General features: G+C 39.2%; 2 protein-coding genes across 4 annotated transcripts in view; both read right to left on the bottom strand.

The window, feature by feature from the left end:
* Window positions 1–409: 409 nt before the first annotated feature.
* Window positions 410–10,005, bottom strand: LOC111481195 (LRR receptor-like serine/threonine-protein kinase ERECTA). Of its 3 annotated transcripts, XM_023126560.1 has the most exons (27): window positions 9,866–10,005; window positions 9,572–9,710; window positions 9,388–9,459; window positions 9,246–9,317; window positions 8,687–8,758; window positions 8,539–8,610; window positions 8,372–8,443; window positions 7,639–7,710; window positions 7,493–7,564; window positions 7,289–7,357; window positions 7,126–7,197; window positions 6,692–6,763; window positions 5,631–5,702; window positions 5,332–5,403; window positions 5,192–5,263; window positions 5,041–5,112; window positions 4,891–4,962; window positions 4,748–4,819; window positions 4,587–4,658; window positions 4,420–4,491; window positions 3,626–3,694; window positions 3,468–3,539; window positions 3,292–3,371; window positions 2,503–2,631; window positions 2,064–2,411; window positions 1,057–1,433; window positions 410–971 (listed from the first exon to the last, which is right to left on the bottom strand). In XM_023126560.1, exons 1-27 carry the CDS (start codon window positions 9,957–9,959, stop codon window positions 603–605), a joined length of 2,970 nt encoding a protein of 989 aa, XP_022982328.1. In that variant the 5' UTR covers window positions 9,960–10,005; the 3' UTR covers window positions 410–602. The 3 variants fall into 3 exon arrangements, with proteins under 3 accessions (XP_022982328.1, XP_022982330.1, XP_022982331.1); XM_023126562.1 differs by lacking the exon at window positions 8,687–8,758; XM_023126563.1 differs by lacking the exons at window positions 2,064–2,411; window positions 2,503–2,631.
* Window positions 10,006–15,577: 5,572 nt separating this feature from the next.
* The window catches only part of LOC111481194 (F-box/LRR-repeat protein 15-like), an 8,098-nt gene continuing 7,477 nt past the window's right edge, over window positions 15,578–16,198 (bottom strand). Inside the window, exon 17 of the mRNA XM_023126559.1 lies at window positions 15,578–16,013. Within this exon, the coding sequence (XP_022982327.1) occupies window positions 15,933–16,013 (81 nt within the window). The 3' untranslated portion in view covers window positions 15,578–15,932. The remainder of the gene's footprint in view (window positions 16,014–16,198) is intronic.

Raw genomic sequence — 16,198 nt, forward strand, 5'->3', positions numbered from 1 at the left:
AGAGTAGTTTTTAAACTTTAATAGAAGGTCATAAAAAACGGGGTAACCATTGCCCAAGTGCACAAGTATGTTTAAGATTAAGCCAAGACTTTCCATCTAAAACACCAAAATAATGTGGTTCCTTCGGGCTGATCTCCATGCCTTGACTAATGCTGACTTTTTACAAGTGGATAAAAGATTTAAGTTGAAAGAAACGTGAGATACCACATCGATTAGAGAAGGGAACGAAACATATTTCTCTAGCAGACGCATTTTAAAACCGTGAGGTTGATGACAATACGTAATGGGCTAAAACAAATAATATCTATGAATTTAGGCAGTTACTAGTAATATTAGAGTCAATTATCAGACAATGTGTTAGCAAGGATGTTGGGCCCCAAGAGGGATGGACGGTGAGATCACACCTCGATTGGAGGAGTAACAAAACATATTTTATAGGAAATTTTATAGCTTTCCTTATGTTTATGCTTTGCTTTGCTTCCTAAATTTACCAAAACATTTATGTTTATGCTTTGCTTGCACTACACAGTAACAAGGCGGCTGCTAAATCCAACCAATCATGGAGAGCATTCTTTCTTAGTTCTAGAGCTTTGCCTACCTTGTTACTCACTGTTCTGTGATATAACCTCTCCAAACTTGAGGAAGAGCTGGGCGTCTGAGGTGCTCATCGACGGGCAGTTCAGCACGTGCGGCGTTTTTAGCTTTGCATATTCATCCTTGTAGCTAGGGGCTCTTGCAGATGGGGGCAGTGATGCAACAGATGGCATTGGCTTTAGTGGTGCTGCCGAGGGCAGAAGACTGCTGATGACGCGCGTTACTTCGTGCATCGTTGGCCTATCAGATGGCTGCCTCTTGGTACACAGGAGAGCAAGCTGAAACGCCTTCTTTACAGCTCCAAGATCCTTGGAAGTTGCAGTTATTTCAGGATCAACCGTCTCCATTACCGCGTTGTTGGCTGTTTTCGATAAGATCTGATATATATATGAAAGAATATGTATGAGGAAATAGTCATCATACCTAACAGATGAAAAGAAAAACGCCTGATAGTGTACTGACCAATTGATGGAGATTTGATTCATTGTCTACAGCTTTCCTTCCAGTGAGTAGTTCAAGTAAAACAATGCCGAAGCTGTAAACATCAGATTTTTCAGTAAGTCGAGACGTTCGAGCATACTCTGGATCGATGTATCCAATTGTTCCCATGATATAAGTGGATGTATATGTCTTCGAGGTGCACAAACTCTTGGCGATGCCGAAATCAGTGAGATGGGCTTCGAAATCCTTGTCTAATAGAATGTTTGATGACTTGACATCCCTGTGGATAATACGAGGGCTACAATCATGGTGTAGGTATGATAGTCCTTGGGCTGCTCCATGTGCAATATTAAGCCGAGTGTCCCAGTCAAGTTTTTTGTTCTTGGTAGAACAAGAGCCTACTTTAAACAACCATGGGTCAAGCACATTCAGGCTAAAAGTACGATGAAACAAAATTAGACCGTTGAAAGTGATAGTAATCACGACTCTCCATAATGGTATCATATTGTCCACTTTGAACACAGGTCTCGTGGCTTTGCTTTAAGCTTCTCCAAAAGGCCTCATACCAATAGAGATGTATTTCTTTATAAACTCATGATCAATCCCTAAATTAGCCAATGTCAACAAAGTACATTATAGAGCCTCCCTTGAGGCCTATGGAGCCCTCAAACAGCCTCCCCTTAATCGAGGCTCGACTCCTTTGGAGTCCTTAAACAAAGTACACCATTTGTTCGACACTTGAGGATTCTATTGACATGGCTAAGTTAAGGGCATGACTTTGACACCATGTTTGGAATCACGACTCTCCACTATGGTATGATATTGTCCACTTTGAGCATAAGCTCTCATGGCTTTTCTTTGGGCTTCCCTAGAAGCCCTTACCAATGGAGATGTATTCCTTACTTATAAACCTCGTTCATTCCTAAATTAGTCAATGTAGGACTCTCTCTCAACCATCCTCAACAGAAAGGCGAAAATTTTGGCGAAAATTTTGACGATATTTAAGACGAATAAGAGCTCAATCTTACCATGTAGATGGTCCCAAAGGCTGCCATTTTCCATGTAGTCATAGAAGAGGAGATTCCCAGAGGGGGACAAGGAGTATCCTTGGAGGCCGACTAGATTTCTGTGCTTGATGCTACCGACAGTTTCGAGCTCGGTCTCAAATGCGTTCATGCTTAGGGGCTGGTGAGAGTAGAGCTTTTTGATAGCCACAGGTTTGCAATTCTTGAGTACACATTTGTAGACTGTGCTTGAAGCTCCATGTCCGATCATGTACTTTTCACTCAAATTTTCAGTCATCCTCATAATATCCTCGTACACGTGAAGTGCCATGTTCATGTGAAGGATTACTAGCTTGGGAGTTGAGTAAGTAACTGAAAGGTTTCACCAGCCACATAATGGAATGATTTAGTATTCAATTAAAGCCATGTGCCATTCTTCATAGATTGGAATGGCCAAAAGTACCTGGTTTATCAAGTGACCCATCTGGAAAAGGTATTGTGTTGTTCGGTCGGCACACGGTCAGGAGGATCATTAGAAGAATTACTAGAGCACCAAGAGCGATCCCGAGGATAGCAGCTTTAGATAACGTCACTGCGTTGAAAGCAATAAAGAGAAATTTCATAAAACGGTGCGAGTGTTCCAGGCTAGATTGCGTGTACCTTGACTATTATAAACACTTGAATTTATTACCACCGTAGATACATGTAACAGTCAAACCCCACTGCTATCTGATGTTGTTCTCTTTGGGCTTTCCCTTCAAAGTTTTAAAAAGCGTCTACTAGGGATTGGTTTCCACACCCATATAAGGAATGATTTGTTCCCCTTTCCAACCGATGTGGGACCTCACAATCCATCCCCCTTGGGGCCTAGCGTTCTCGCTGGCATACTGCCTGGTGTCTGGCTCTGATACCATTTGTAACAGCCCAAGCCCACCGTTGGCAGATATTGTCTTCTTTGAGCTTTCCCTTCCAAGCTTCCCCTCAAGGTTTTAAAGTGTGTCTACTAGGGAGAGGTTTCCACATGGTTTGTTCTCCTCTCCAACCGATGTGGGACCTCACAATCCACCCCTTAGGGCCTAGTGTCCTCACTGGCAAACCGCCCGGTGTTTGGCTCCAATACCATTGGTAATAGCCCAAGCTCATCTACTAGCGAAAAGTTTCCACACCTATATAAGAAATGTTTTGTTCTTCTCTCCAACCGATGTGGGACCTCACAATACAACTATGAAAACCATTTCAAATGCATAATTACCTCTCTCGGTCGTATGAGCCTCACGACAGGGATAGATGTTGCTATTCCAATATCCACAGAGGGCAGGATTTCCAAGGAAACTGAAAGTAAACTTAACATCAGAAGCATGAACAGCTTATGAAGAGATAAAACTATACTGACATGAAGTATGCTTCTGTATGCATTAAGACTCGTACCTGTCAAATGAGAACCTAGAGAAGTTGTTGCTTGTGGGAATGTAACCACCTAGATTGTTATTAGATACGTTTCTGCAAGGATCAGTATATTGGCTTTGTTACTCATCTCTGGTGTTAACATTATACTAACACTTATTGCTTGGGGAAGATGAACTTACAGTTCGGTAAGACTCGGGCAGTTTATCAACGACCTCACGTCCCCGGATAGATTGTTGTTTTCAAGTCTCCTGCATCAGTTTCATCATTATACCATGAAGGAAACAGTAGGATACCTACTTGAATGCTTGAAATAGTTTTAGCAGATGGAACTCAAGCTATGATGTCAGTAGAACAACATGAAAGAAAAACGGGGAAATATCAGTTCATGACAAGACCAAGCCTATGAGATCCCATATCAGTTAGAGAGAGGAACGAGTGCCAGCGAGGATACTAGGCCTCGAAGGGAGTAGATTGTGAGATCCCACATCGATTGGAGAGAGGAACGAGGTTCACCGAGGACGCTGAGCTTCGAGGGGGTGAATTGTGGGATCCCACATCGATTAGAGAACGAGGTTTACCGAGGACGCTAGGCCCTGAAGGGGGTGGATTGTGAGATCCCACATTGATTGGGGAGGAGAACGAGCTCACCAAGGACACTAGGTCCCGAAGGGGGATGGACTGTGAGATCCCCCATCAATTGGAGAGGGGAACAAAACATTCTTTATAAGGGTGTGGAAACCTCTCCTTAGCAAACGTGTTTTAAAAACCTTGAGGGGAAGCCCGAAAGGAAAAGCTCAAAGAGGACAATATCTGCTAGCGGTGGGCTTGGACCGTTACAAAACCACTCAAGAAATTGCTAAAGTATGTCGAGACGTCATGAACATAAACTTTCAGCCTATGATAGTTCCTCTTGTTCTTCTTTTAAGAATTATAGATGAAAACTTCTACGGTAAGTTACAATTTCAAAACTTACAAGGAGAGCAGATTTTGAAGTTGTGTCAGTTCTTGAGGAATGAACCCAGAGAGCTGATTGTGTGAAATATCTCTACAGCATAGCAACATAAAGACAATAGAATTAGAACAAGAACCTGAAGTTCCTGCATTCAAAGGAGATTATCTGAACCTCACAATTCCACTTACATTTCCATTACACTTCTTAGATTGCCAAATTCAGCTGGAATAGATCCTGTTAAGCGATTCCCGCTTAGATTTCTTCGAACATATAAAAACGAAGATCAGTGATTTCAGCCCGAACACGTACGATTGATGACAAGAAAAAGCAAGTTAAAGATGATACATACAGCTTTAGGAGATGTTCGAGATCTCCGAACGACGAAGAAATTGTGCCATTAACTTCGTTATTTGAAATGTCTCTGTGCAGCAACTATGAGTTAGTATAAGAAATATGGGAGAAAAGAGTGAAGATTATATCTCATATACTTACAATGTATCCAAATTGCCAATTCGAGATAGCTCAACTGAAATAGGACCTTGTAGATCATTTGAGGACAGATTCCTACACATGATCAATATGATAAGAGCATTCTCATGAACATAGAAGGAGCTCTTAAGCCACTCAAAACAACTAACTTACAGGTAAGTCATACTCTCTAGCCTCTGGAAAGACAGCGGAATCGTTCCGTTCAACTTATTTCCGTGCACATTTCTGAAATCAACGAATCGTAATGGTCTTAATGAATAGAAGATCGTTCTAAATGGAATCGGAGTTCGGATTAGATTCTTACAGGCTGTTGAGATTTGTGCATGAGCTAAGATTATCAGGGATAGGCCCTCCAAGATTGTTATTAGCAACATTTCTGCAAGGACGCAGATCAGTAAGGGACATGAGAAGGCACGAGTATACGAATGGGACGATGATGCTTACAGATCGAACAAATCGGTTAGTTTCCCTAGCTCGGCTGGAATAGTCCCAGTAAGATGATTATCATTCAGTTCCCTCCAGAGGAAAGAAAAATTAGGTCAGTAATCATCAACGTCGTAATCGAGGTTTCGTGTTCATGAATGAAAAGCTTAAACATAACACATGGGATGCTCAAGGATTGTCAAGAGCATAAATGCACATTAAGATTGAATAGGCTTGTTAAGAACTCATATTACAGCAGAAAACAGGGATAAAATATAGAATTCTCCACATTAATAGGAAGTAAAGGAGAGAAATGTTACAGATAATGGAGCTTTGTCATATTCCCGAGCTCTGCTGGAATGGAACCAGTGAGCTTGTTACTATGCAGGTACCTGCATGCCATCAAAGATATCACTCACCAGAATAAGATATCTCATAAAATGTAAGTTCTAGAAATAAGAGATATGGCCTGTTTTGGTTTGTTTTGGCCTATTACGTATCGTCGTTAGCCTCACGGTTTTTAAACGCGTTTGTTAGGGAGAGGTTTTCATACTTTTATAAGGAATGCTTCGTTCCCTCTCCAACCAGTGTGGGATCTCATAATCCACCACCCTTGGAGTCCTAGCGTTCTCGCTTGCTCACCGCTCGATGTCTGGCTCTAATATCATTTGTAATAGCACAAACCCACCGCTAACAAATATTGTCTGTTTTGGCCCGTTACGTATCGTCGTCAGCCTCACGGTTTTTAAAACGTGTCTGTTAGGGAGAGGTTTCCACACCTTTATAAGGAATGCTTCGTTTCCATCTCCAACCGATGTGGGATCACACAATCCACCCCCTTGGGGGCCAGCGTCTTCGCCGGCACACCGCTCAGTGTCTGGCTCTGATACTATTTGTAACAGCCCAAGTCCACTACTAACAAATATTGTCCGCTTTGGTCCTTTACATATCGTCATCAACCTCACGGTTCTTAAAACACATCTTTTAGGGAGAGGTTTCCACACCCTTATAAGGAATGTTTCGTTCCCCTCTCCAACCGATGTGGGATCTCACAATTCACCACCTTTGGGGGCCTAACGTCCTCGCCAACATATCGCTCAGTGTCTGGCTCTGAAATTATTTACAACAGCTCAAGTCCACTACTAACACATATTGTTCGCTTTGGCCCGTTACATTATTGTCGTCAGCCTCATGGTTGAACACATCTGTTAGGAAGAGGTTTCCACACCTTTATGAGAAATGTTTTGTTCCCCTCTCCCACCGATGTTAGTTGATATGTATATTACCAGTTTCTTCGTTCAACATTATAGGACATGTGTAACAGGAATAGCACAGAGCTGCCAAATGGGCAGGACAGAAAGATCAATAAAAATATGCTTACAGTTTCTCAGTGTATGTCAGATTCCCTAAGATAGAGGGGATTGGACCAGTTAACATGTTGCAGCTCAAATCTCTGATTTGGATGTGAGAAGGAGTTAGAAAAACTGAGAGAGCAAGAATCATGTGATAAATATACGTAACAGCCACCGGTAATAGATATTGTTCGCTTTGGCCCATTACAAATCACTGTCAGTCTCACAGTTTTAAAACGCGTCTCCTAAAGTTTCTACACCTTTATAAGGAATGCTTTGTTCTCCTCTCCAACCAATGTGGGATCTCACAATGATAGACGTGGAAACCTCTCCCTAGTAGACACATTTTAAAATCATGAAGCTAACGGCGATACGTAATAGGCCAAAGTAAACAATATCTACTAGTAGTGGGCTTGAACTGTTACAACATTTGAACTTGGTAGAGGGAGCTATAGTTGCTTACAGCACAGCAAGCCCCTGCATCAGACCAATTACTGGTGGGATGGGACCTGACAACTGATTACCCTGCAAGGACCTGAAAAGAAAATTCATAAAAATTGAAGGACCAATTACAAAGTTCAAAAAATTCATTGAAACCCACACAAAACTGCTTCAAGGACACATACAATGTGGCTACTTGAAGGAAACCAATGTTGAATGGTATCTCTCCAGTGAGATGATTGTATGACAGGTCCCTGCCATTCAACACAAAAGAAAGTTTAGCTACTTGTATACACAGAGTGGTGCACTTGGTGTTGGAGTCAAGATCGGCCAGTGAGACGATGGGGGATAAGCTTCATCGTCGAATGAGAAGGATATATAATACATACAAGACCTGGAAGGCTGTGCAGTTGCCTATGGTTTGAGGTATGCTGCCTCTTAAACTGTTGTTTCTCACATCACTTCAAATGGAAAGAGATTTATTAGGCTGAGAATATGTTCATATAGTCTCTTGGTGGAAGTAAGGATTACTTACAAATACCATAAGCCAGTGAGCTGACAGATATCTGGAGACAGTGTGCCCACAAAATTGTTGCCACGCAATCCCCTGAGAAAGAGTTGAATGTCAAATGAAACGTTTAGAATTCGAACCAACAAAAGCTAGCAGTTATCTGTAATAGCTCAAACCCACCGCTATTACATATCACAGTCAGCCTCATGATTCTAAAATGCGTTTGCTAGAGAGAGGTTTCATACCCTTATAAGGAATGTTTCGTTCCCCTCTCTAACTGATAAGGGATCTCACAATTCACTCCCCTTGGAGACCCACACCGCTCGGTGTTTGGCTCTGATGCCATTTATAACAGCTCAAGCCCACTGCTATCCGATATTTCCACTTTGACCCATTACATATCACCATTAGCCTCATAGTTGTAAAACGCGTCTGCTAGAGAGAAGTTTCCACACCCTTATAAGAATACTCCGTTCCCCTCTCCAACCATGTGGGATCTCACAATCCACCCCCCTTGAAGGCCCAGCGTTCTTGCTGGCACACCGCTCAGTGTCTGGCTCTAATACCATTTGTAACAACTCAAGCCCACCCACCGCTATTAGTTATTGTCCACTTTTGCCCATTACGTATCACATCAGCCTCGCAGTTGTAAAACGCATATGCAAAAGAGAAGTTTCCACACCCTTACAAGAAACGTTTCGTTCCCCTCTCCCAACGACGTGTATAAGAAAGAATTAAGAGTTAAAAAAAAGCTCACATATATTGCAGCACTTCATTCCAGTGAATGAGCCTCGGTATTTCACCACTAAGATTATTCTGTGCCAGATCTCTAGAACAACCAAGGATGAAAAATGGGCATCTTTCAGCTATTTCTCAAAGTAAAAACTTTGAAGGCAGTGAAAAAAGTATGGCATGAGAACTTACAAGACCTTCAAGTTTGGAACCTGAGACAAGGTTGAAGGGATTGGTCCAATCAGTCTATTATTTTTCACAACTCTGAAACATTAAACACATAATAAGATGAAGCATCACATAGTTAACAAAAAAGTTGCATACTTATGTTTGAACTTACAGCATTTCCAGTTGCTTCAACCTCGAAACGGAAAATGGTATGTCTCCGTAAATCTCATTAAACGATAAATCCCTACAAAGTTTCACCCATCCATCGGTAAGCTTTATGTAACAGAGTCCAAGTCCACCGCTAACAGATATTGTCTCTTTGAACTTTCCTTTTCGGACTTCCCCTTAAGGTTTTTAAAAGGTTTCTACTAGGGAGAGGTTTCCACACCCTTATAAAGAATGTTTCATTCTCCTCTCCGATTGACATGGGATCCCCTAATCCACCCCCTTCAAGGCCCAGTATCTTTGCTGGCACACCACCTCGGGTCTTAGCCTCCTTGTTGGCACATTGCCCGGTGTTTGACTCTAATACCATTGATAAGTAATAGCCCAACACCACCACTAGTAAATATTGTACTCCTTGAATTTTTTCTCAAAGTTTTTAAAACGCATCTATTAGGGAGAAGTTTCTACACCCTTATAAAGAATACTTCGTTCTCCTCTCCAACTGAGGTGAGATCTCACGTTTTAAGTCAAAGATATCGAACATTTGTAAACACGAAAGGACTTACAGATTTATTAACGAATAACAGTCACCAATCTCATCAGGAATTTGACCAGAAAGCCTATTCCCTCTCAAATCCCTGTTCAAGGAATCCCATTATTAGAAGAAGGCTTAGAAAGTAAGAACATGAATAAAGAAGAGAGGTTTACAAAGTTTGCAGGCCCTTGAGCTTCCCGACCGAAGGAGAAATTTCTCCGACCAGGTTGAGACCAGAAAGATTACTGGAACAACAAAAAAAAACAATGGGAAAAAGGAGATGAACAAGGTAGAACAATCTTTAAACTGGATTTTGAAACCAGCCCAGAAAGCTAATAGGGAAATTGTTTGGCTTACAGAGTGATAGCATTGAGAGTGGCATTGTCACAGGTGACACCTCTCCATTTACAGTAATCTGAAGAAGGTGAGCTTGTCCAATCATATAGAACATTATCCACATCCCTCAATGATTTCTTTATCTCCAACAACGTAGCTCCTTCAACACAGGAAAACATGTCACCAAAGATAATGTAGACATTAAGACAACATTAAAAAAACATTTCTAAAGTGTTCTTGGATATACTTATGTTCTTTCCAGTAGTCGCTAATTGATTACCAATGGCATTTTAAAGTTTTTTAATGGTGACTTACCATCATCGGAATCCACCACACCGGCGCTAACACAGAAGAGAAAAACCAGAATAAGAAGCTGAATAGGGAATGCCATGGCGGCCGCCCTCTTCATAGACCTGAATTACACTTCCATTGCCAGTTACAAGAAGCTTAAAACCCCTTTCAATGAACACCCAAATGAAAAAAACAGAGAACCCTGTTCTAATCTCTTTCTCAAGAACGTTAAAAGGCTAAAAAAGAAGCAATTGGGAGAGACATTGTTGAGTCTAAGAGGAAACGATAATGAATTATTTCACAGAAAAAGATAAGAACCCATCTGCCACAACTCTGTTACAAAACCTGCAACGACACAGACCCTTTACTCCATTTCTCTCTCTCTCTCTCTCTTGCAAATGGGACACTGGGTAATGGAAGGAACCCATTTGGGTTCAGCTGACAAGGACCCTCTTCTTTGAAGACTCGCCTTGTGCACGTTTTGCTGCAGAATTGAGCCTTGAATTCAATGAACTATTGCAAGATTTGTAATTTTGTTATTCCAGTGTTCATGTTAAGTTGTTTAATCCCCAAAAGGTACCATATTTTAAGATAATAATGTTGTATTATTGGAGTGACTCACACATTAATTAATTTAGTAGAAGATTATGGATTTATAAGTGGAAAAGCCTAAAACAAAACTACGAAAGTTTATGCAAATGGACAATATCATACTATTGTGGAGAGTCGTATTCGTATAACAAATTATGGAAAAAAATGCCCATAAAATCTTGTTTTTGTGTTGATTTTGTCTTCAAGTTTATTCCCTCAATAGAATGATGTGAATTTAAAATAAAAATACACAACTTTAGGTTTCTATGTTCATGAACTTATTGGATAAAAACAAAAACATGTTCCTCTCAAGTCCCACAAACAATGATCTGTCACATTTGAAACTACTGTGAACTTTCATGTTGTTGTGCGTCGCTCTTTTCACATCTAGTGCGAGATTTTACATCGGTTGAAGAAAAGAACGAAACATTGGTTATAATTAATCTCGTATCAATATTTTGTTTTGATGTTCTTACGATGTTTCACATGCGTCACAACGATTTTGAAATTCATATACATTATAATAAATATTACAATATAAAAAATAATAAATTATATATTTTACCGATCAAAAAGTTGTTTGTTCGAGACAAATTTTAAAATTGTAACAAAAATTATTTCAACCTTTAACTGAGAACATATGTATCTTGGAACGTTATTATTTAGAAAGTTTTTATTTGTATATATTTCAAATAATATTTGATGTGATGAGGTCAAAATTAATTTATATTTAAGTATATTAAATTAACTATTTAGACTTTAGGGTAAGTCCAAAATATGTATATATTTATTTATATTTGACTTTATATATTAAAAAATAAAGCTGTTTGGGGAATTCAAGTAAATATAAGAGAGAAATGGGGGTAAAAGGGGAATTTCGGATAAGGACAGTCGGAGGATCTGCCCGAATCTGGGCCCACGGCCCATCATGGGCCTGATTGATTAACTCAGCATCATAAAGAGATAAAAAGTAGCCCATTTTAGGTTAAAATTAACAACGTCGTCTTCAAATTTAAATATTTCCAAATTGTTTTTTTTAATTAAAAAAAAAGTTATTTTTCAAAAATTATATATATATATATATATCCAAATCAAACCCATATGTGGTTTAAAGCTTTAAATTTGAGTGTTTATTTTGTATTATTATTATTATTATTTGCTTTCCATATTTGTTTGAATTTTGAAATCATTTTTTTAAATAGAAAAAAGTTGAAAAAAAAAACTTTACAGGAAGATATATTGTTTATTACACTTCATTTTCAATATATATATATATATATATATATATATATATTGTTATTATTATTATTTATGGAAACAAAATTGATTTATCTTCCTGAAAAAGGAATAAATAAATAAACCTTGGGAAAATCAATTGGCCTCGTCTAATTCTGACGGCAACTTCCAATTGATTTATCTGGGTCCCACACCCTTGCCCGAAAAGTCTCAATACCTTAGACGACGATTTTGACGCCGTTAACCTATTTATGGAAACCCATTTTAAAATCACAATAAAATAAAATAAAATAAAATAAAATAAAATAAAATAAAATAAAAAATAAGTAATATGTGGGTAAAGTATACCATTTAAACTAGAAAATAAAAGATTTTTATTTTTCTATTAGTTAAATAGTAAAATTATATCTCATTTATTTTCGCACGAGACTGCCTTTTTACGCAAAGAACCTAATTCTCGTGGGCATCTCTAGTTTTTATGTCTGCAAAAGAAATTATTTATTTTCGTGGAAATCGAAAGGGAGAATTTATAAATTTTTTATTAGATAAATTTTCTTTTATAATATAATTTTTATGAAAATAGTAAAAATATAATATTGAACCTAATTTTATTATAAAACACGAATTATACAAATATTTATATTTTATTTAAAAGTGGTTTTGCTGTTATTTAGGGGCGGTGACGTATTTGGATAACCAAGTGAGGGCGGGGTTGCGTTTAATTGGGTGTAATGACATGTCTCCTGGGTTATGGAGTGTTTCCTTTTTAGGGTAACAGGCGGGTCATCTTATTATAATAAAGTAAAAATAATAAATGTGATATAGCTATGGTTTCAAATTAGTTGGCCCCACCTCTTAATTAACGCTTAATTTCTCTTTTCTTTTTTTTTTCTTTTTTCAATAGTACATTGATTTTAATTTTAAAATATATTATTTTTATTTTAAATTTTTGCATATAATATGTGTATGTTAAATTTTAAAAAATTAAACACTTTATAAAAATGAACTAATTTATTATATATATAATTGAAATTTCGATGGTATATATAATAAATTAGTTTATTATTAAGCACTATAGAAGAAAAATAAGAAACAAAACGGAAAGCTTAAATGATATGAATGGCAGTCACGACTGCGACCTGGGTCGCCGTAGAAGAAGACAGTCTCAGTAGTGTAGGTTCGTTGATAATTATCAGTAGAGTAACATAAAGGCTCATTAGCCCAAGTTCCGACTCTCTTTGGACACTTCAACTGCAGCGAATTGTCCACGATTCTTGGCTGCTTCACATGGCTAGCGTGCTTGTAATACCTCCCTGCATAAAAATGAAACATACCAGACAGAAATAATGAACTGTTGTCCACCTGTGGTAGATTTGGGATCAATGACAGCACCAAGTACCACTTTGGGGTTCGTTTGGACAAACCCACTACAAGTTAAATCAAAGAACCCGGTTGATTTGTATGAATCCACCTAACCATTTTTTCATGTTAGATATAAATTATACTCAAATTTCTTCTATATTCTCTAAGAGTTGTTATAATTGAAAACTCTCATTCTTACCGTCCAGTGTACGTTGAGTCAGAGTTTTCTGTATTCTCTGCGAATTGGAATGGTTCCATTGGGACATCTCCCACTTCTTTGCCATACTTGAAATCTTCCAACCGACGCCCCAATTGGGTTCCATCTGTATGCATATATGCAAGCATTGGTTAAGAGTGTAAACTACATAATGATTTGATTAACACGAAGAAATGAACCTGAATGGTGTGGTTCTTTAGAGCCGGATGGTCAAAAGCAGGCTGTTTGTAAATGTCAACGCAATCGATAATGCATAATCCCCATGCAAAATTATACGTAAAAAAAGCATTAAAAAAATTAAAAAAAAAACGCAACGAAAGCAAAGATGTTACGTAGATGGTGTGGACGGCAGGCTTGTTAAGAAGCTTTAACTTCTTGTGAATCTGTCGAGATAATTGTTGAGACTTATTCATCTCTGGAATGGCTGCATGGGCTTGGAGAATGGCAGCAGCAATGGCCAAAGCCACCATTGCCGACAGCTTCCCTTCATGTTCTGGCTGCATGAGCTTGGAGAATGGCAGCAGCAATGGCCAAAGCCACCATTGCCGACAGCTTCCCTTCATGTTCTGGCTGCATGAGCTTGGAGAATGGCAGCAGCAATGGCCAAAGCCACCATTGCCGACAGCTTCCCTTCATGTTCTGTGTTCCTCATTTTCTCCGAAAGAACCCAATACAAAAGTTGATTTTTAGTTGTTTTCTTGGGTTGAGGAAGAGAATGGAGAATTCAAATATTTATACCACTCCTTGTTCTTCCGTTAAATAAGGTAAAAATTGGTTTTGGAATGGCAGGAGAGGAAATGGCGCCACGAATTATTAACCGCCGTCTTTACTGTTGTAACAATTTTTTACTTGGGCCAGGACAACAAGTCGATGAGATAGACATATTGGGCCCAACTATTGGGCCGACTATTGGGGCTTGGACTTCAAATGTGTTTGGTTTAGTGGGGCTAAGCCAGATAGACATATTGGGCCCAACTATTGGGCCGACACATTGGCGGTTGGGAAGAAAGCAACAGGCCTGGTCGCCACATATTTAGGACTCGATGAAGTGGGTCCATTTATCTCCACGTGTAACCAAACTATAAAAAGTTGGTAGGATTTAGAGATATCCACTCAGGCGTGATAGAAAAGTCTTCCTCGTCCTCATTCACATTCCTACCACCTATTTAATTTTCTATTATTACGTAAGTTCTCGTTGAAGAGGGAAACAAAACATTATATATAAAGGTATGAAAATCTCCCCTAGTAGACCTCTAAAGGAGGTGGACACTAGGCAGTGTCCCAAGGAAGGCAGTGCGTCCCAAAGGGGAGTGGATTGTGAGATCTCATAGGATCTCGATTCATGGATCTCAGTTCGATAAATCAAAATAAGAGAATCGAACCATTTCTTCTAACCATTTTTCAAATTTGATCAATATTGGTTGATCGTATATTTCATTATAGTTCTATAATTCAGAGTATCATTTCCTATTTGATCCATTCGAATTTCATATTCGAAGTTGTGATTGGATCTATTCATTAAAAACAATCAATTCAATACATTTCTTATGTACACATAGGAGTTATATTGGATCCGAATCAATCTATATTGATTGACTGCCTCCATTATGTTGTAGCTAGCAAATACCATTATTTTTTGTTTTAGAAAGAGAGAAAGAGGGACAACAAGAACGTTGGGCCCCGAAGATAGATGGATTGTGAGATCTCTCATCGATTGGAGAGGGAAACCATCACTAGACCACGAAGGGGGGTGGATTGTGAGATCGCACATCAATTGGGGAGGCCTCAATATTGCTAGCTGTGAGCTTGAATTGTTACAAATTTCGACTACCTGACAATGCCCCATGCATAATCTCCACTCCCCATAGTCGTCCCTATGAGCAGCACTTTACGTACGTTTGAGATGAACACTTCGCAACCTATTCCTTGTTGAGAATTATGGACCTCCAGCATGGATTAATATTGTCCACTTTGAACATGAGTTGTCATGATTTTGTTTTGAGATTTCCCAAAATACCTCATATCAATGGAGATGTATTCAGTAGTTATAAATTCGTACGACACCTTCTCACTAATCCTCCCTAATCCTCGGCAAAACCAGTAAGTTTTGGACTTCAATTCCGAGTCTACATAAAGAAAAGCCCAAATCTATACTCTCAAAACCACTACCAACAGATACAAAACATATCAAAATCAATGTTGGTCGCCATCGAAAGCACAGAAACGAACAGAGCACAAAGCAAGAGGCACCACAGAATCTTGGTCGCCATCGCAGTTGTTGTAGAAAAAGTAAGATTCAAGCAGCGGGGCCAGACGTCAGTCAAATGTTGTTTAAACCTACTCGAATCCATGGAAATTATTCACTGTAATTGCAAAGAAAGTGTTGATGAGAACATTTTTTAAGGAACAAATTGATCGTACCCATAGAGACTTAAAAAGATCCTCAAATCTCTTACTTAGACACTACAAAACTGAATTAAAGATGGAAGCCTAACTTAACAGGTACCAAATATTGACAAAAGATAAACTTATTTTTTAAGATAAACTAACTATATACCCCAAGCAAAACGGAAGCTGGCAGAATTCAAGACTATCATGTACATAAAGTGACAAAATACTCGAGTCGTCTCCAAGACATGAAATCAATGAGTGGGAGGAAAATTTTTTAGGGAAGAGAAGAACTAATCATGTTGGAGACAGACTGCTGAAGATCCGCTTCAAACTCGGGCAAGCGATACGCAGTTGTACCATGCTAATTGGCGAGATCTGCCAGTGAAAGATATATTTCAAAAGGTCAGCCAAAACTAACGTTAGATTATGCAAAACTGTCGAGCAATGTCGAAGAGGGAAAGAAAGACCCCCCCCCCCCCCCCCCCCCCCCCCCCCCCCCCCCCCCCCCCCCCCCCCCCCCCCCCCCCCCCCCCCCCCCCCCCCCCCCCCCCCCCCCCCCC

The sequence above is a fragment of the Cucurbita maxima genome, unplaced genomic scaffold (assembly GCF_002738345.1).
Source record: "Cucurbita maxima cultivar Rimu unplaced genomic scaffold, Cmax_1.0 Cma_Scf00006, whole genome shotgun sequence".
Classification (NCBI taxonomy): Eukaryota; Viridiplantae; Streptophyta; class Magnoliopsida; order Cucurbitales; family Cucurbitaceae; genus Cucurbita; species Cucurbita maxima.